This window comes from Monodon monoceros, unplaced genomic scaffold (assembly GCF_005190385.1).
Source record: "Monodon monoceros isolate NGI ecotype Baffin Bay Population unplaced genomic scaffold, NGI_Narwhal_1 Super_Scaffold_18, whole genome shotgun sequence".
Taxonomy (NCBI): domain Eukaryota; kingdom Metazoa; phylum Chordata; class Mammalia; order Artiodactyla; family Monodontidae; genus Monodon; species Monodon monoceros.
The window spans coordinates 32,675,911-32,696,871 of NW_021703774.1; the positions used below are offsets into that span (position 1 = coordinate 32,675,911).

At 53.2% G+C, this 20,961-nt stretch overlaps 1 protein-coding gene across 3 annotated transcripts in view; it reads left to right on the forward strand.

Moving 5' to 3' along the window:
• TMCC2 (transmembrane and coiled-coil domain family 2) overlaps window positions 1-20,961 on the forward strand; it is a 36,923-nt gene that overhangs the window by 10,362 nt on the left and 5,600 nt on the right. For 2 of the 3 annotated variants that reach the window (XM_029230664.1, XM_029230665.1), the window contains exon 2: window positions 2,036-2,566. In XM_029230664.1, the coding sequence (XP_029086497.1) occupies window positions 2,036-2,566 (531 nt within the window). Of the gene's footprint in view, window positions 1-2,035; window positions 2,567-14,290; window positions 14,450-20,961 lie in introns of those variants that run through there. The other variant, XM_029230666.1, reaches the window with a different exon arrangement.

Below are 20,961 nucleotides of genomic sequence, written 5' to 3' on the forward strand. Positions count from 1 at the left end.
TGTAAACCGTTAGTTCACGGTGAGCTGTGATGATATAACTTATCTGGCCTGTAAAATGGGTTGTACAAGGGCCCCACCTACTTTGAGGATTGTGGGGCTACTCAGACGAGTTGAAAACTGAAAATCCTGCACTTTGACGTAATCCGCAATGGTGTGCGTTGTTATTGACATCAGATGGAAGCGCAGCTTACGTCTTAACAGTAGTGTCTGCACAAACCGCGCCGAGGTGTAAAGTTAACAGTGAGAGTGGGGTCAGCTAATTCAGAAGATCTGAGGATGCTTTTCTCCTTGGTGTCTGCATGGTTCAAGTTTTCTGCTCTGTAAGTTTGTTTCTAGAAAAAAAAGAAAAGCCAGTACTTGTAATTCTTGGCAAGGTTTCGTAGATGACCGAGGCTGCCTCCTGAGGTGATGAGTTGTTCTTTACAGATGAAGACGTTGAACCCCATGTGGCTGGGTTCTGAGTTTCCCTCTCAGGAGTTACAGAGTGGGCGTTCTCACCTGGTCCTCAAAGTCCCACCCCTCCTCCTGTTGGCTCTGAGGCTTTCTGCCGAGGGTTCGGCTCCACCACATGAGCCGACCCCCTGACAGAAGCAGCTGTCTGGAGTTATCCCACACGTTGCCTCGCCCTGGCCGGGTGGTTGGGCCACCTCTCGCTGAGCAGTGCTACCTGGGGAGCAGGTGGAACATCTCAGCGGCAGAGCTAAGAGGGAAGGCTGGGGCCAGTGCAGCACTGGGCTCCAGAGCCCCTTTGGTTTGTTCCAGTCTGAGTGGAAAGACACTAAGACTGTATTCTGATTGTATTCTAAAGAAGTGGTCACGTTACCAACCGCACTACAAGGTATGCCCATTGAGGTAGTTTATTTACTTTTTTAACATTTACCAGTTTATTATACAGGATACAGATGAACAGCCAGATGAAGAGGCACATACGGTGAGGTTTGGAAGGTCTTGAGTACAGGAGTTTCTCGGGCCCTTGGACTGGGTTGTGTCACCCTCCTGGCATGTGGAAGTATTCACCAACTCAGAAGCTTCAGTAAAATTTATTTTACTGCTATGTCAGGAATGAGATTGGCTGTAAATAAGAGGAAATTATTCTAGAGTTGTACAGATAAAGATAGACTTGTTTATTTCATGAACCAAGAATCCCAGCGTAGTCATTCACAGCTGGGTTGGTGATTCCATAAGGCCTTCAAGTTCCCAGGCCTGTTGTTGGGGGCTTTACCATCTGTGTGTAGGTCTTCATCGTCGTGCCAGTTACTTGCAGTTGCAAGACGGCTGCTGCATCTCCGGGCATTACCTCCACGTTCCAGATGGGAAAAGTAAAAAGGGCTAGTACCTTTATTAGGTAAGCAAAAGTTTCCCCAGAAACGCTCACCTTGCTTTTCATTGGCCCAAACTATGTCACGTGTCTACTCCTAGCTGCAAGGGGGTCTGATGAAGCAAGAACTTTTAGCATGGCACAGTAAGGCCATGCAATTTGGAAAGAAAGAAAGGAGAGTAGTCGTTGGTAGGTCACTAGCAGTATCTCCTACAATTGTATAACCTGATTGCATGACCCTGATTTTCCCAGGGAGCGTTGCAGTGAGGCGTCTTTGGAAATGGATGCTTGGTGGGCCAAAAGAGCATCTGGAGGAAGGACCTAATTGGAAGGAGAAAGGGACTAGGGGATGGAGGGAGAATCAGTCCAGAGGGATAAACCTCATGAGCCAAGTGCTGCCCGCATGTGCCACTGAGCCCCAGACTATAGCCACAAGGATAGCATGACCAGTAATCCTGAACCGTGTGTGGATTTGGAATGTCCTGTGGGAAGCCATACAGGTACATTTCTTTGTGAATGAGAGGAATTGGTCTGGGTTGCCACCTTTCTGCAAGGTGACCTTTAAGGCATGACAGGACATTCATGGGGATCTTCCAGATTCAGATGGCTGTAGGAGCTACACTCTTATCCCCGGAAGGGACCCCTCACCTCTGCCCGCAACCGACTAGGCATTCGAGAGCTTTCCGCTCACCAGATTCTTCATCTTTCCTCCTTAAGAAAATCCAGCAGCTCTCAGAGGGCTCCATGTTTGGCCACGGCTTCAAGCACCTGTTCCACGGCCGCCGCCGGTCACGGGAGAGGGAGCATCCGACGTCTCAGGATTCCCAGCAGCAGCATCAGCAGGGCATGTCCGACCATGACTCCCCGGACGAGAAGGAGCGCTCCCCGGAGATGCACCGCGTCTCCTACGCCATGTCCCTGCACGACCTGCCCGCCAGGCCCACTGCCTTCAACCGCGTGCTGCAGCAGATCCGCTCCCGGCCCTCCATCAAGCGGGGTGCTAGCCTGCACAGCAGCAGCGGGGGTGGCGGCAGCGGGGGCAGTAGCCGGCGCACCAAGAGCAGCTCCCTGGAGCCTCAGCGTGGCAGCCCCCACCTGCTGCGCAAGGCCCCCCAGGACAGCAGCCTGGCCGCCATCCTGCACCAGCACCAGTGCCGCCCCCGGTCTTCTTCCACCACTGACACGTCCCTGCTGCTGGCTGATGGTGGCAACCTCTTGGCCGAGGAGGCCGAGGGTCTCAGCGACAAGGTGAGGCGGGGCAAGAGGAGGGCCTTCCAGGTCGGGGCTACTCAGAGGCAGGAGCCACCTGCGCAGGGGCCTCTGGCCTTGAGGACCTGAGCTGGGGCCTGGCCTGGTGGGTGTGGACGCGCTGCCATCTGCAGAGCTGTGTGTCTCATTGAAGGAGCCAGAGATAGGACAAGCCAAAAGCAAGAGATGATCCCCAAAAGGCTGATTTTTGTTTGTTTGGGGATTTGTTTTTGAAAATTATCTTTTGCTCGGGCTGATAGTAATTTTGGTCTGTTTTCCTTAAACATATGCTCTCAAGAGGTAATACGTGCAGTGGTTGAGAGCACAGTCTAGCGTCAACCCTGGTTCTGCCACTTACTGCCTGAGTCACTTAATTTTTTCGTACTTCAGTTTTCCCAGTTGGAGATGGGGATAATAATAGTAGAACTGCTCTAGGATTAAATGGGTTCATGTACGTCAAATACTTGGAATGGAGCCTGGTGCAGTATGGTTTTTAATATTGTTACCAACCAAAGAAGTTAGAGGAGGAATCCACGAAGGGCTGTTTGGTAAGGAGAAAATCTAGTTTGGTACTTTCTGAATCTCTATATTCATTCTTTTATTCATATAATAAGTATTGATATTTCTTGCCTACTTGTTATGTGCTATAAGAACGAATAAGCCGGGGGCACTGTTCTCACTGAAAAGAGGGGAGACAGACTGGTGAATGGACAAGATAGGGTGATGAGGCTGTGTTGAGGATACGGGAGCTTGTTGAAAAAGACCTTCTAGAGGAAGCCATCGAGCTGAATCTTGAAGAAGGAGTATAATTTAGCCAGAGAATTGGGAGGAAGGGTGCGGGGAGGAACGTTATAGTGTGTACAAAGGCGAGCGAGCTGATGCCAAGGACTACCCGGGGTTCATTGTCGCTGGAGCGTCCAGCACTTCTGGGGGCTGACAGGTAGGTAGAGGTTAGATCACAAAAGGCCTTGCCATGTTGAGTCTGAGGTAGTGTGAAGTTATCAAAGGGTGTTAGGCAGGAAAATGGCAGGAGGAGGTCCCTTTGGGTCTTAGTGTAGACAGTAGATTAGGAAGGGGGACAGGAATGGAGTCAAATAAACCGTTATTGGAGCTATTGCCGGAGTCTAGGCTTCAGCAGTGAGGATGGAAAGTCAGAGATAAATTCAGAAGACCTTTGGCAGTTCTCATCGATAGTATAGGCAAGAAAGTGGACATGGAAGACGAAGGAAGAGTAGAGGAGGACTCTAGTTTCCTGGCTTAGCAACTTTAGGAATGGGGCATTCTTTAGTTGAGGAAACACAGAGGGAGCATGTTTTGGGAGCCAAGTGATGCATTCACTTTTGGACATGTTGAGTTGTGGGTGCCTTTGAGAGCTGTCCATCTAAAGAGCACCAACTGGCAGTGCCTTGGGGGAGAGGTCTGGGCTGGGGCGAGCACTCTGGGAGCCAGTACTGAGCTTGAAATCCTGGGTGCGGATGAGACGGTTGAAGGGCATGTGTCGAGGGGGCTGAGACCAAGGACAGAGACGACGTATAAGGGGCAGAGCAGCCAGGTCTGCAGGAGTGAACCTGAAGAGAAATGATGCCCAAGTATAAGGAGAAAGGAGTTTAAAGAGGGAGGAAGTAAGTATTCAACAGAGTGAAATGCAGCAGGAGTGACAGGTCAGATCTGGATTTGGAAATGTACGTAGATAGTATCAAGCAGTGGGGGTCATTGATAACTGTGGCAAGTAACCAGTTTTAGTAGATTGAGGAGATGGTGGAAGTGGAGGGTCAGCTCTTCCGGGGAGGAGAAAGGAGGCCAATATTCGTTGAGGCAGTCTGGTTTTTGTTAGTTCTTAAAAGATGCGCAGGGAGGGCTACAGATCACTAGTAGGCCAGGAAAAGGGCTTTTGACTTTTTTCTCTAGTGAGATGAGAAGTCATTAGGTTTTGTACAGATGAGTGACACCCTTGAAGAAGACCGCTCGGGCTGCTGTGCGGAGACTAGGCTATGAGTCACAGTGTGAGCAGGGAGTCTGGCTAGAAGCTGTTGGAAGCCTCCAGGGGTGAGGTGGCAGGGGCTTGCTGCAGGGTGAGAGTGGGGGAAGTGGCTGGATTCTGGATTTGCTTCAGAGATCAAGCTACAAAGGTTCCTGATGGATGTGGGGCACAACAGAAGGGGAGCAGGCAGCGATGGCTTACAGGTTTTTGGCCTGTCAGCTGGAAAAAAGAAATTACCATTAACTGAGTTGGGGAAGACAGCACATGGACCAGATATCTGGAGGCGCTGTGGGGCAGCAATAAGAGCTAGTCTTTGGACATGTTACGTTTGAGATGGTTGTTGAACATCCACACGGAGAGGCCAAATAAGCAGTCAGATGTTGGAGTCTGGAGTCTTGGGAAGAAACCCAGGCTGGAGGCAGACACTTGGGGGTTGTCAGCATATAGAGAGTATTTAAAACGATGGCACTGGACCATCTGCAAGCTTAGTTTCAACTACAGAGAAGTCTGTGCCAAGAGTGAGATCTGGATGTGTCGGCTAAAAGGGAAACGTGGCCTTGTGGAGGGAAGAGAGACCCAGAGGGACCCACAGGGTAAGCCAGTTGTTCAGCCCTTAATGAGCAAGTTTTTTTTTTTTGGCCGCATAACCTGGCTTGTGGGGTGTTAGTTCCCCGACCAGGGATTGAATCCGGGCCACGGCAGTGAAAGGTGCCGAGCCCTAACCACTGGACTGCAGGGAATTCTCAGTGAGCAAGTATTTTGTTTGCAGCAGCTGCCAAGCCCGCCTCTCACTGCTGAGTCAGCGGATACATTTTAAAAGTCAAATTAGTACAGTCCTGTCAAGCCAGGGTCTCTGGTCCTAGAGCTGTTTAGCGAGGGGGGAGAATGGGAACCTTGTAGTCCTGAGGCTGTGCGAGCGGGTGCGCGGTGGGCACTTTCGGAGGCTGGTGAGGGGTTGTTGATGTTTGCTGACTGGGAATGCAGGGGGGAGGGGGTGGGGAGCCCATCAGCTGGGGAGCTTCTCTGCAGGCTCCTGTTTGGTCTTTACGCCGCCCCCACCGTATCCAGGAGGTGACAGTGGCAGGGTTCTGTTCTTGTTGCTGGTGGAAGACAGGCCAGGAGACTCTTGGGTGAGCACACTGGGGGAAGGGCCCCTGGGTTCAGGCTGGGAATGGGGAAAATGGTTATTCCTATGACTGTTTTATATCCTTATTTAGAAATTTCATCTTTTCGAAGCTTTGTCATACATATACTCCCTGGTTACTCCTAATAACATCCGTGTGAAGTTGTCAGAGCACGTACTGTTATCTCCATGTTACACATGAGCAGACTGAGGCCTATAGGAATCAGGAAGCTGCTTGCCTAAGGGCACCCAGCCAGTTCATGGCAGAGAGGAGACTAGACCCCATGTTTCTAGCATGTCCACAAGACCAGACTGAGATCTGAAGTCACTAAAACCACCAGGGACCATTTTATGCAATTTCCATCATGAGCGGGTTGCCTCAGCCCAAGGACGGTGGCTTTATCTCTTGGTTGCAATTTCCCCTTCAGTTATACATCCTTTCTGATCTGGCGCTGTTCCCCCAGGGATGGCCGTGGCCCTGGGGGATGCTGAGAAGAGGGGGTGCCTCCATGTCCTGAGGAAGGGGGTCTTCCAGCCATCAGTAAACCCTGCATGGTCAGCTGACTCCCCCAAACCCAGAGGCTGTTGGCTGGTGTGATTAAACTGGTGGTGGTTCCACCCTGGTCTCTGGGCATGAATAGAAGGGATTCTTCTCTCTCTAGTAAACATAGCCCCACATGCTCTCTGCAAGCTCCCTGGTGATTACTAACATCTATTTTTAATTCATAAGCCTCCCCCACTACCCACACACCCCTTGCCATTGTTTAGAGCTTAGCAGCTGACTTTCAGACCAGAGCCGGCCCTATCAGGGGTTGAATTACTGAAACACCCGGGAGGCAGCTAAAGTTCCTTAGCTGTCCGGTGAGGCTCACCCCGGCCCCTCCCTAAGAAAGTAGGGGGCCTGGAGCCCCACGGAGAGCAGGGGTGCAGCAGAGGCACAGAGAAGCGTTCAGAGTCCCAGGAAGCAGCTCAGTCTTAGTGATGGTTTTCGCCTGTCATTTGTTCCCTCCAGATCTACTTGGTTGTCTTCAAGGTTGTGTCTTAAATGATTCCCCTTTCAAAACAAAAACAGATTGTCATCTCAACCTCGCCATTCTGCTTTCTACTGTTTGTGTGACACTGAGCAAGGTAACCACTCTCTGTCTTATATCTATAAAGTGGAAAAATTAAGTCATCATTATTGGTGCCCTGGGGCATCGGCAGGTAAATAGAGAATGCCGGTGACATCTGGGCTCCCCATCTGTGTGTGGCCTTAACCTCTGGAAATCTGGGCCCTGGAGTTTTCAGCAGGGACCACTGGTTATACGTGCAGTGGCAGAGCAGTTGGACCTCCCGGTTCCTCAGTAGATGAGTCTCACCCCCCTTCCCGGTCTCTCTTTTACTGAGCAGCAGTTCCTAGAAGACGTAGTGTACGCTCAGGAAAATCTAGCAACTCTTCTGTCCTGCCTTGATAACCTGCTCCCAGACTTTCAGAGAGTGGATTCGCCCCTGCAGGGGTCAGAGGCTTGTTTTCCCGTTCTCCCACGTTTGGCTTGGTCATTGATTCGCTCTCGGCCTTGTTCAAAAGCTCTCTGCAGCTGTCGCCGCATTCAGAAGGCTTGCGCAAGGTGCTCCAGCTGGAGGGTCTTGGGAGAGGAAGAGTGCAGGAGTGCTGAGTTCACAGCCAGCTCTACCAGCCTGGCCCCTGACCTTGCCCTGGTCATCCTTCCCCGTCTGTGCAGTGTGGCTGGTCCCCAGAGGATGAGGAGCGGCGTGGGTTGCGGTGGTGGGAGCCTGAAGCTCACAGAGGATGTCCAGAGCCTTAGGAGGCCAGCACGGAGTGCTCAGTGGCAGGAGGACTTTACCGACAGGCCAGCCTGCTGCCCCCTGGCTTCGAGGGTAGGCAGGGCCGGAGAGAGGACCAGGTGCTGAGGGGTGAGGGAGAGAGTGTGGAGATGATGCCACGATGGTCGCTTCCCCGTGGCCTCATGGAGGTGTTATCTCCAGGCCCCAGACGGGGAGACCAGGGACGTTCCGCTCATCACGTAAACCAGAGCAGACTCTGGACAGCCTGTCCTGTACACTCCCCCGCCGGATTTCTCCAACAACAAGATTTCTCCTCTGCCCTAATAAATAAGGGGCATAAATAAGCACCCCTGTTTACTCTGAGGAATGGCAGGTGAGGGGCTGCCCTTAGCCCTAGGCTCTCGCCAAGAAGACAGATGTTGGCAGGTGTCGAGGAGCCTGGTTTTTTTAATGTCTGGAAGCCTACCGGTTCAGAGGTGGGTGGAGCCAGCTCTGCTGAGAGAGGTTTCCAAACAGGTTCTCTCGGCAGCTGGGGGAGGCTGGACCGTCCATCTGTGAGGCCTCCTGATGTGTCTGAGCTTGTTGCCCAGGTTCCGTGGGAGGCCGACGGGGCCCTGTCCAGCTGGCCCATTGGCCTGTCCACACAAACGCATCCACCTTTAGAGCTGCGTTACACTCTTTCCGTTCAGTCGCTCGTGTACATGCGCCGGTCTGTGCCAGCCTGGACTCACACCCAGTGGCTGGGGAGGACAGCTGCCTTCTCTGTTCCCGTCTTCCACCCTCTCTCATCCCCTCTTCCCTTCTCTCTTCCTCTGTGTGGAAAGGCTCCTTAGGCAGAGGGGCAGCCAGCCCAGCGGCCTCAGGAGGGCCTCCCAAGGCCGTGCCCACGCTGCCAGCCGCCCACCAGGCCAAGGCAGGGCAGCTCTGTGCTTCGCCATGAGCTGCTGCTCCCTGTCTCAGTGATTAAAAGCCCCTGTTGCCCAGTATATCTGAGGTACCTGGTGAGTTAAGTTCTTCCTTTAGTCCAATTTGAGTTCCTCATGTTCAGGTGAAGCCACCTTGCTTTTTAGGGGTCCTGTCCAATCAGGAGAGGGGCCGAAGAAACGACTCTGCCCCTTACCTAAAGCTCTGACACCAGAGATCATGAACAGCAGAAGCCTCTTGACTTTAGAGCAGGGTTTTGGACTCAGTTGCCCCAGCAGGCAGCTGGCCTCTGGAACTAGCCTTTATTCGTCTTTTCCCTACTGACATCCATGACTTTCTTTCTAGATAGAAAGTACCCAGTGCTCTCCGGATTAGCTCTGGCTTCTGGGAGTACAAAATTCCCCTAGGTACAGGGGGTGAAGTTAGATACCGTCCAAGTTACCTATCAAGACCTGATGTCATGCCTTCTCTACCCACCTGACTCTAAGCACAACCCCGGGGGTGGGGGGGGGTGTGAGATGCTACCAGCCCAGACACGGGTGGGAGACACCAGTCAGGCCCCCAGCCTTCCCGCCAGGAGCCTCAGCCCCCTCAGACACGCCCCGGTGGAAGGTGTGCTCAAGGTTTGGGTGATAACAGAGCTGATAAAAGCAGCAAGACGAGCTGTCTGTCATCCGTTCCAGATGACAAGGAGCCAGCGCTGGTGATGTGGGCATGGGTCCTGGCAGCTAGCACAGGTCTCCCCAGCCACCGGGCACATTCCTCTCTGGATTCACCACATCCCTGAGATGTGAAACGTGACCCTGGTCTCCTCTGGTGCCAGATGAGGCAATGGAAATACAGTATCACTTACCTGATCCCTGCTCTGCTTCTTTCTTTTCACAGGCACAGTTTGGGCTTTCTCTGTGCACCGCAGGGCAGAGGACTCTGAAACAGGAGCAGTGATGAGTGCACACACCCCATTGCATTCCTTCTAGGCTCCTAGGGAACCGAGGGCTCCCCTGAACTGCAGTGAGGACTGGAGGCAGTGAGCAAAGTTCCTGGGAACAGAAGCCTTCTCTGACCTCCCTTCTCTCTCCAGTGGCAGGCGCTGGGGTGTTGCAGGCAGCTTGTCTGACTGTTCTTTGCCCTCCGGCCCTCCCGCCGCCCCAGCTCCTGCGCCCACACCCTCCACATCCTGAGTCTGATGCCCCTGATTCTTTTGTCCCTTTGACCTTCCTCCAAGTCTGGATTTGGGGAGTGTGCTCACTTCAGGTACCCCACCACCGGGACCCCAGAGCTGGGCCAGTATCCATAGCTAGTGAATAATTCAGCATGATCCGCAGAAGCTAAATCAGATCCTAAGTGATACTGTGACCAGGAGGCCTCCTTTGGGTGGCCGGAAAGGCGAACCCTGCCCTGGAAAGAAAAGTGCTCTGTAATATTAACTTCATTATATAAGGTTTCTTTGCTGCCTGAGAAGGCAGCTTCAGACCCAAATGTTATCTGGGTGCCATGCCTGTCTACTGGCTCCTCAAGGGTTCAGGGCATTGTGGACACCCCCAGGCCATGCCAACCATGGCCTTTGACGTGTCCCTTTGAGCCCATTGGGCAGCATGCTGCAGTTTGCAGACCGCTTTTCTTTCACATACATTTCTCGTTGAATCACGTCAGCTCATGGTAAGCTCTGAGCCCTTGAGTCAGCAGGATGCCCCAAGGGTTCTATGTTTCAGTCCTCTGCTTTTAGAAGGGAGTCATTCTAAATTATTCTTGGCAAATAGGGTGGGGTGGAGGGCGCTTTGCTTCCTAAAAACTGCCCAAAAAGGAGACACCGCTTCCTCTCTGGGTCACTTTCTCCCAGGCCTGTTCCCAATGTCGCCTCCCCCAGGGAAATAGAGTGGCTATAGAAGGCATGGAAATTGTCCCTCTTTCCTACCCAGCTGCCACCAGATTTGATTTTCCTAAAAGGGACCTAGGTGTGGTCCTCTCCACTGCCCGGCGTCTGGCTCATGACCATGAACTCTGTAACAGGAGTGTCCATGGCATTAGACAGGCCGAGGACCCATGGGCGAACGAGATGGCCTCCTCCCTCCCTGGAAGCAGCTGCAAGGTGGTGTGGTGTGTGCACGTCCCGCAGCGCTCTCTACTCTGGCCTTTCCTGTCTGCTTTTCCAGCTCATGTGGCTGAGCCTCTCCACATGCTCCTAGGAAATGCGCCCACCTTAGTTGCTCTAGTTCACCCTGAAGAAGATGGCCCTTCCTCCTGTGTGTCCCCAGAGGGAAGCCGGGCCCTTTGGTGACATGAGTTTCTAAGAAAATGCACCAACTGGCTGGCTCTAAGAGTGAGTGTTAGGGGAGGGACCTCTGAGTACTGACCAGTTCCCAAACACCCATTTCCAAGAGGTGAGCGTTGGGGCAGCTGCCAGCCTTTCATGGAGGAATCCTAACCGGGAGATTTTCACAGCACATTTGGAGCCTGAAATTTTTTGAAGACATCACCTTGTATTTGAAGCTACTAAATTTAGCTGCTCTTCAGCATTAGTCTTTGCTCCTGAAGCCTGTGACTTCTCAGGTTTCCCACCCTTCAGAATGTGTGTGTGTGTGTGTGTGCGTGTATGTGTGTGTGCTTCCCCCCACCCAGGAGAAAGAAAAATAAGAAGGAAGATTTTTTTAAAGAATGTGTGTTGTGGGGGGTGGGTGTGGGGACCTGAAGAGTAATAACAATGGCAAAGGAAGAGACAAGAAAAAACTTAATATTTAAGAGTATTAAAGAAAGAAGGGGCACTGCATGAAAACGAGGGGAAGAGGAAGAAAAAACTAAATTAAGGGGAACCCGGGGAAAGAGAGGGCTGAAACCTGCTGGGCATGCAGAGGAGAGCCTGGCGTACAGGACCTGGGCTTCCTTCAGGGTCCAGGCTTCCTTCTGGGGTCCCCTTCCAGGATGACGGGAGCCCGTCTGTCGCCCTGGACTCACGGTAACTTGCGAGAGCGGAAAGAGTGTGGCCGGAGACGCCTGCCTTGGCTCAGCTGCCTGAGCCTGCGAAGGGCCAGCAACTGCCCTGTCCCCCTGCTCAGGTGGAGCCTGTCTCTGCCAGGCCAAAGAGGAGGTGGCAGGGCAGCCAGGACTTGCCAGGAAGCACACTTGGTGGCAGTTACCCAGCAGCACTTCTCTTTGCACAAGGCCAGTTGCTTGGTGGCTAATGTCTTTCCATAGCCTGTCGCTTTAGTGCAGCTGCAGCTCTTCCTGTGTCCGCCTGCCACTCTCAACTTTGCTCCGTATGTAGCTACTTTTTGGCTTTTTCTGTCCCAGGCGGAGTCTTCCAGGCACCTCCTAGAATAACTGTGGGGTGTGTGTGTGTGTGTGTGTGTGTGCGTGTGTGTGTGTGTGTACATACGCATGTGAAGGAGCCTCAGGACTAGTCATTTCTTTCTCTTTTTTTTTTTAACATCTTTATTGGAGTATAATTGCTCTACAATGGTGTGTTAGTTTCTGCTTTATAACAAAGTGAATCAGCTATACATATACATATGTCCCCATATCTCCTCCCTCTTGCATCTCCCTGCCACCCTCCCTATCCCATCCCTCTAGGTTGTCAGAAAGCACCAAGCTGATCTCCCTGTGCTATGTGGCTGCTTCCCACTAGCTATTTATTTTACATTTGGTAGTGTATATATGGAATGTCACTCTCTCACCTCGTCCCAGCTTACCCTTCCCCCTCCCCATGTCCTCAAGTCCATTCTCTATGTCTGCGTCTTTATTCCTGTCCTGCCCCTGGGTTCTTCAGAACCATTTTTTTTTTTTTAGATTCCATATATATGTGTTAGCATACGGTATTTGTTTTTCTCTTTCTGACTTACTTCACTCTTTATGACAGACTCTAGGTCCATCCACCTCACTACAGGTAACTCAATTTCGTTTCTTTTTGTGGCTGAGTAATATTCCACTGTATATATGTACCACATCTTCTTTATCCCTTTGTCTGTCGATGGACACTTAGGTTGCTTCCATGACCTGGCTATTGTAAATAGAGCTGCAATGAACATAGGGATGCATGTGTCTTTTTGAATTATGGTTTTCTCAGGGTATATGCCCAGGAGTGGGATTGCTGGGTCTTTAGTCATTCATTTCAATAAAACCTACGATGTGTCAGGCATTTTTACTCATGTTCCCATTTGATCCTCCCCTCCCTACAGCCCTGGGAGATAAGGATCATGTGTATGATTTTGCAGCTGAGCTGCAGAGAATCTCCAGGGCTCAGCTCACCCACCCTCCTCCAGCTCCGGATGCCACCGGTCTCATCCCTGAGGCCTTTTTCTCCAGACTGCTGCTTTGTGGGTGCTGCCGCCTCCTCTTGCAGTTGTGAAGAGGCGTGTACAGGGCCTGTGGAGGCCGCATTGCTAGCGAGTGGTGGGGTGAGGAGTCACAGCAGGCCTTCTGACCCGAGCCCTCTGCCGTGGGCCGAAAGGTGTAACCTGCCCCCAGGGAGCGAGGTGTCTTCCTGCAACACACTCCTCTCCTGCTGGGGCTTTCCAAGCCCGCCCCCCCTCCCTTCACGCACTCCTCCCAGTGCAGTGGTAGACACTGAGTCACAGAGCCTGTGCTCACTCGACCAAGCTCCCATAGCAGGTATGGAGCTGAGACCCACACCCTGGTCATCACCTTTTCCACCATGTCATGGCACCTTGGGCTCCTGCTTCCCACCCCCAGGGCAGGAAGCTCTGCATCCTTGGCAGATTTGGGAACGTTTCAGACATGTTAAGACAAGAACATACCCTGGAGGAAAAGGGACCTCTCTGCTGCTGGTTTGCCTGGCAGACATCCCCCTGGTTCCTGTTTGTCCCTTTTCTCTCAGCAGACTAATGGTTCACCCTGAGCGCCACCCCGCTTTTTCCTGCTCTTCAGTTATTGTGCTGATGGGTGAGTTGTCCCTGGAGGGGAGCCGAACCCTCCCATTAGGGAGACGCCAGATACCACCTCAGGGTCATCTTGGTGGTGCAGTGAGGCCTCGAAGGAACCTCTTCGTGGTGCTTCTGAGCCTTCATGATCCTGGGCAGCTGGGGAGTGAGACCTTGTGAGGTGTCATGAGAGCCCCAGGGCTCGGCTTACTCAGCCCCCTCCTTGCCTCTGGGCTTCTGCTGCTACTGCCTTCTCCTTTTTCTTCTCCCTCCCCACCCCATTTTGCTTGGAAGGAAAGTTTACATATGTTAGCTTGGCGGAGCCTAGAAGGGGGTGGGGGGCGGAGGAGGGATGTCTTGAGTGTGAGAAGACCAGGCTGCCTCCGTGGCTACCTAGGACAGACTACAGTAGCTGGACTGCCTTCCATCTCAGCTCAGTGGGATAGATCAGGCAGTCATCTACAGACGTCAATACCAGGGAGGGTCAGTCTTACGCTAGACACAGTGAAGGGCCAGGATATAGTTAAGATCTGATCCCTGCCTTCCTGGGATCATTAAGACTTAAGACTTGTTTGTGCAAGAGGAACAGTGCACATGCCCAAAGCATGAAGAAAAAAATCAAGTGCTGTAGGCGGGAGGTCATTTACAGGTGTGGGAAGCTGCCGGAAGCGTCCCTGACCCCACATGGCCCTGACTGCTTATGCTCGAGCCAGCCCCACAACTTGGGACCTCAGTGTTGTGCCCTTGCTAGGCCCCTGTCCTCACAGACCCCAAGTGATTGCCACCACAAATGTTTGTAAAGTTTCCACGAGCCTAGGGCGTGGGGACTTCTGCTTTTGGTGTTCTGGCTGAGGGCCCTGGCATTGGGCCCTAGAGATAGCACTGGGCCCTTATCTCCGTGCACCTTCTTGAATTTGGGCCGCCCCGTCAGCGTGATCCATGCCGATCCTTAATATTTAAGCCCTGAGTCTCTCACCAGGCTCAAGTGGGTGCAGAATCTGCGTCGTCTTTGGTGATTCTGCTGTGGGAAGCTGCCCTTAGAGAGGCCCAGCAGATCCCTGAACTCTGCTGGCCACCCCGGCACCCTCCTTACAGCTTGCTCTCCGCAACTGTGGGTCTCTCGCCCCCTCTGCTGGCCGCTCACGGGATTTCTTGCTGGGACTGTCAAGATGAAGTCCAAGGAGGAAGAGCCGGCTGTGAGTTTGCCATCCATGTTTTATCTTGGGTGTTTTTGCTGGGGGGTGGTGGAAGGGGAGTGTGACGAATGGGAAGTAGAAGCTAGCGGGGAAGTAGCTGGCAGCGGTGTCCAGAGCAGAAAGTCGATTTCTAGGATCTCAGAGAAGAGGAAATCCCCTGGTGAGGCTGGCTACTGTCTGCTTCCTCCAGGCAGTTATTAGAGTAGGGAGGAAGCCTTGGGAGTGATGGTGCCTTCAGCCTGTGGGCAGGGCAGCGGGGAAAGAGGCAGAAGACTGCAGGCTGAGCTGGCTGTGTTAGCATCTGCCAAGGAGTCCCCTCCAGGCTCCAGCCTTTTTGGCTTTGAAGAGCTCGCCTCCATCCTGGAAGCCTGGCTAGGAGGTCCACTTCTGCTCTGAGGCTGAAGAAGGGAGTTGATGGGACTGTGCCTGTTTGTGAGAGAGGCTTCTGACGGTGAGAGGCATTTGTGTGTGAGGCATATGTGTGTGCAGGGGGGGGGGGGGGGGGAGGGGCGGGGGGGGGGGGGGAGGGGGGGGGAGGGGAGGGGCATCCATCTGGTTGGGTGAAAGATGCAGGTGCACGTGTTGCCATGTGCTTCCCCAACCTGCCCCCCAGGCAGGAGTTGCTGTCTGTCACACCTGGATGTCCTCATGAACACTGGACTCATAGTGGCAACAGCTGGACTTGGGGATGGGCAGGGTAGAGGAGGGCACCCGCTTGGTGATCCTCCCTTTCTCCTCCCAGATGGGAAGGAGCAGCCGTGAGCCCCAGGGAGGGAGAAATCTCCCAGCGCAATCCGCCCCTAATCCCCAGGCTGGGCCTCAGACTGGAGATGGCGGCTGCAGAGCCCGGGAGCTCTGGCACACCTGCTCGCAGACCCCGGCTTTCCTTGGCAAGCCCAGTGCTGCCCAGGGACTGTGATCCCGGGGGCCTGGCACAGCCTGCAGAAAGCTGGGGCCTCAGGGCCCCTGGTACCCCAACACCAGCACGGCTTTGGGAAACGGTACCTACACAGGTGAGGCCCTGGTAGGGATGGGGGTGGGGTTGGGGGATGGAAGAAAGCCATTTCTGGAGTTCGTCAGGTGGGCTGTGCTCCCCTCCAGTCTCTTGGGTTGTGGCCCCCTCTCCTCTTCTCTCTCCATTATAGAGATGGGAGAAGGGAGGAGGGGTGAACACCAGGCCTCCAGGCTTAGGCTGACGGGTGCTGGCAGGGCCCTTGGGGTTGGGTGAGGGAGCCCTGGCACAGAAACCTACAGACGTCACAACGCGTGGGGCCAGAGGAGCTGACATGAAATTAAGCGGAAGGGGTGTTCCCGGTTGTGGCTGCCTCTGTCTACAGAGAAACAGTGACCGGGAGGGAGGAATGTGAAGGGCCAGTGAGCACGATCCCAGTAGGAGGGTCCGGAAGGAGCAAAATGCTGGGTGCTTGGAGCTTTGGGAGAATTTGGAGGATTGAGAATAAAGGAGGCGCCAAGGTGGGAGGGCAGCTCCGGGGTTCCAGCCAGGGTGTGGGTATGAGGAGGCAGAGGGAACAGCACAGCAGGGCATTTGTGTGGACAAAAGGGCATTGTTCTCAGCAGGGCAGGGAATGAGGCGGCTGAGCCGAGGATGTAGTTTTGACCAGAACCAAGGGGTGGACCTATCAGAAAGGACTGGAACCCGAGGGCTAGATGAGAGGAGTGTCGCTCTGCCAGGAAGAGTCACCCTTAGGCTCAGGGCGGGAGGAAGCACTTGCTGGCTGCAGGAGGAGGCTGATTGAAGCCTCCACCCAGTGCCCGGCTGCCTGGAGATCGCAGGTGCTGCACGAAAGGATGCGAGAGTGAGTTTCCTCATCTGTATGGACTCTGCACCCTGCAGTCCCTCGTAGCAGTGTAAAATTCCTTGTAAAGCCGCTGAGGGCACTCATGCAACGAGGAAGGGGCACTGCAGGAAGAGCCAGGTCCCTCACGCACCTGCCCTTGAATCCCTCGTGTGGCAGCTGGGGTCTCACTGCAGGAGTTTTTCATCTTACTCTTACCCAGTGAACAGACCCAGGTGTATATATGTAATATATCCTCCTCCATGTGTACCCCTTTATCTAAGCATTTGCCTCCCTGCCCTCTGGAGAAAAGCCATTTGGGCTCCCAGGCACCAATGGAACCACTGGATGGGCTGGTGCCTTCCCCTCCCCCACCCCCTGCCCGTTCCTGCCCCTCCCCGCCCCTCCCGCACCTGGCTTGGGTTAGCCGTGATGATGCCTCCAGAGCCGGGGTTGAGCGGCTTCATAGCACCTGCATTATCTGGGAGAATGGGAGCAGCCCCTGGCTAAGGACCAAGGGTTGGCGTAATCTTTCCCGTCTGCTCTGGCTGGAACATCAGGTTGGTGTGGGAGATGTCAGGTTGCCTCCCTCCCAGCTTCATTGTAGGGTCACACTGCCTCTTTGGGCAGGGGGTGGGGTGTTTGCTGGCCATGGCTGTTCCTCTCCATCCTGGCCTGGCTTACCTCCCTTTCCCTCGAGGAAAGAGGGGAATCTGTGTGTTCTCCATCCTGAGAAGGGTGCTCAAATCAGAGTCACAGGGCGAGAAGTCAGCAGATGGAAGCATCTCTGCTGACTCACCCGGGCCTGACAGGCCTGTCACACTCACCTGTGGGGCTCTTAGTCACTGCAGCCCAGGAGCAGCACCCTGCACGGACCTCAGCCCATCTGGTCAGACCCACAGACAAAGCAGGGTTGACACCTGACTCCATTGCTCTCCACCCTGGGAGGGGGCACACAGGCCACCTGACCCGGGATGACAGGGCCACCCTGCTCTCCTAAAGGGAAGCATAGGAGCCCCAAAGCTCTTTTCTTTCCTCTTTTTTTTTTTTTCCAAGAGTGACCTTAGTGTTGGCTTTCCAACCCCTGAGCAGGTAGCTAGGACAGGAATCATCTCTGCAGCTTGCCCTGGGGGCCCTAACAGGAGAGCACTTTGTAAATGTAGGAGGAGGCTGCCTGTCCCTGGGGGAGGGGAGTCACAGGCTGGGGGCCATCTCCGGTCTCCTGGGAACCTGGGAGCGCAGGTGTGGAGCACGCATTCCTTGCAAGTGTGATTGTTGATATGGTCCATCTTGAAGCATGTTTATAATGTGTTTGTACTGTTGCTAGAGAAATAGACCCATGATTCACATCTCACAGTTTACATGGCTAGCGTCCTTCCCCTTTGCACTGAGGAGCTTCATGTAAGCTTGGATGCTTCTGTCCCAACAGTGTCTGCCTCAGGGACCCAGGCTGCCGGGCCAGTGTGTGAGAGGAAGACCCATGTCCCGTGTCTGGCCGGGTTAACATGGAGATGTGAGCTCAGGCCCCGGAGGAGGTGGGAGCCCTGTAATCTGGCAGAGCGCCTAATCCGGCTTCGCTCAGCTCTGCTGGAAGCGGGCAGGGAGAAGAGTCTGAGGGGCTGTGAAGCCTCGTGGAGGGGGTGCTCCCAGGGGTGTGTGTCACCAGAGCAGGGAGACGAATAGGGAAAATTGTGCCCTGGACACTTCTGACAGCGTCCCAGCTCTGGCTCTTCCAGAACATTCGTCAGCACTTCTCGGACATCACTGTCTGTGTAGAACAGTGTCAGTGACCTCAGCCCTGGCTGGTGGGCACCCTGAGCAGGGAGCGTGACCTGGCCTCTGGGTTGCCTTGTGTGGATAGGGGTCATGGAAGAAGCATGGGCCACTCTCCATGGTTCTCCTCTTCTTAGAACTCGCCCCCCTGTGCACAGGGATTCTTCCTGGGGTCAGGTGCCTGCGGAGTGTCTGGCCCCTCTCAGGCAGGAGAGTGGGGTGAGGAGGCCATGGTGTTGGTGGCTAGGCATGGACAGAGGGCTGGGTGGCCTGGGCCGTGTGAGGCTCTGTGACAGTTTCGAGAGAGGAACAGCAGTGCCTGTGTAGCCCACCCACTGCCGTGCTCCAGGCTGGGGGACCCTGGGAGTTTTCACCTGCTGGTGACCGGGAGTTCAGTGATCTGTATTGCTCCTCTTTTTAGTGAGTGAGTTAGAGCTGCTTCTTCCTTTTTTTTCTTTTTGTCTGTGCTGAGCAGCATGTGGGATCCTAGTTCCCCGATCAGGGATTGAACCTGTGCCCCATGCCTGCAGTGGAAGCACAGAGTCTTAACCACTGAACCACCAGGGAAGTCCCAGCTAGAGCTTCTGCTGTGTTAAAAATGTGCCCATAAGATGAAGGACTCAGATACCCTCCCGCAGACCCACTCTGTAATAGGACATGGGCTGGCCCTGCAACCTAGGCCAGCAGATTGAGGGCCCTGGCCTTCCACACCCAGGTTGTGCAACCATCACCTCTTTCTAGTTCCAGAACATCTTCATTATCCCTAAAGGAAACCTGTACCCATTAAGCAGTCACTCCCCATTTCTCCCTTCCCCAGCCCCTGGCAACCGCTAGTCTGCCTTCTGTCTCTATGAATTTAAGTATCCTGGACATTTCATATAAATGGAATTGTACAGTATGTGGCCTTTAGTATCTGTTTTCTTTTACTTGGTGTACTGCTCTTGAGATTCATCCACGTTGTAGCCTCTATCAGTACTTTATTCATTTTATAATCAAATAAGATTCCGTTGTGTGACTCTCCCAATTTTGCTTACCCATTACCCAACGATCAGTGGACATTTGAGTTGTGTCCGCCCTTTGGCTATTGTAAATAGTGTTGCTGTGAACATATGTGTACAAGTACTTGTTTAATACCCGCTTTCGATTCCTTGGGGCTGCACCTAGGAATGAAATTGCTGGGTCATGAAGTAAATCCGTGTTTAATTTTTTAAGGACCCTCCAAACTGTATTCCACAGCAGCTGTGCCATCTTGCATTCCCGCCAGCAAAGGTGTGAAGCTTCTGATTTCCCCACATCCTCGCCAGCACTTGTTGTTTTTCCTTTTTAAGTTATAGCCGTGCTAGTGGATTTGAAGCGCCAGTTGATTGTGATTTGTTTTTGAGCACCTGCTGTGTGCCCTGAGATTGTACTGTGATCATTGCCTTCGCGGTCTCATTTTATCCTCCTGACAATCTGTTGAGGTGGGTAGAAATACCCCCTTTTTCTAGATGAGAAAGCTGAGTCCCAGAAAAGTTAATGACATATCTAAGGGCACACAGCTGGTAAGTGACAGAGCCAGGATTCTAAACCGGTGTTTGCTTCCACACTTAGTGCCCTTTCCATTGCCCTGCATGGGCCTTGTATCCTGTCTCATTGCGATTCTTCTTCTTTTATTTTGTGTGAGCAAATCTCATTCTCCTCATGCTTGGCTAGATTCATCCCTCTTAACAGCTTTCTCATCTTTTTTCTTCTAATGCTCTAATTTTCCTTCCTTTGTTAAAGCATAATCCCTCTTTGTACCTCTGCCTGTCTGTCTGCAGCCTCCTTGGCTCTTTTTTCCTGGTCACCTTGTCTCCCTTTCGTCCTGAAAGGGCGCTGCAGCCTTGGGGGGGGGGGGGCGGTGAGCTTAGGGAGAGGAGGGAGTGGAGAACTCCCTGGGGGCAGGGACAAAGAGGCATGTTCTGTGACTGGAGCCAGCCAGAGGCTCCAGGCGTTGTAGACCCAGTGGAGGGGCAGGAAGGAGCTGGGGTCCTACTGCAGGAACCCCAGGCTTGAGTCTGGGCCCCAGGACAGAGAAGAGGGGCGGGAGGTGGGGAAACGGGTGGGACTGCAGCCCACGTCAGCTCACCACCAGGCCCTGCTGATTTTCCTGGAGTGTCTGTTCTCTCATTCATGGGGATTTCACAGCCAGCTTCAACTCTGCTTTTCTATTTGTAAGCCAGACAGCCACCAAATTGAGGGGGAAAAGGCTCTAAGCTGCCAGACTGGAGCCCGGACGGGCAGGGAATTTGCTCTTTTACACTCCCTTGTAGTCCAAAGCACTTTTGCTTTTCACAGCGAGTCCATGTCTCATTAGGTCCTCCGACACTCCTCCAAGTAGGTGGGACCGACGCTCTCCTCTTTATAAAGATGAGCCCGCGACCTAGCTGAGCATCAGGCAGTGAGGCCGCCAGATCCCAACTCATTTTCTGAATATTCTTTCTCCCACGCAGAGAGTGGAAGAGAGGGAAAGTGTTGACTCTCTTTGGAAAGCACAGCGGCCTTATAAAGGGGTCAAGTTCTTTAATCTTAAAAGCTGTGTGTTGCATATAGAATTAAATTTTGCCTCATAGTATCAATGTTGAGCAAATTTTTTGGTATAATCTTTTAAATAAACTTCATTTCCTCCGCGGCACCGATGAGTGCCTCTGTCTGCCTGTGCTGTGCCGACTGCTTGCTACACATCATCTTGTGTTACCCTCACCAAAGGCCTGAGAGGAGATATGATTATCCCCATTTTACAGGGGGGAATACTGAGGGTCAGGAAAATCGAGAGATGGGCTGCTTGCCGTCACTGCAGGAACAGCACAGGAAGAAGGGGTTTCACTGCATGATGCAGTTTGAAGTCAGATTGCTGCAACGAGTAGACCTTGGGACGGGTCATTAAGGGAGACTGTGGAATTGGCTCCTCTGATATACAAGGTC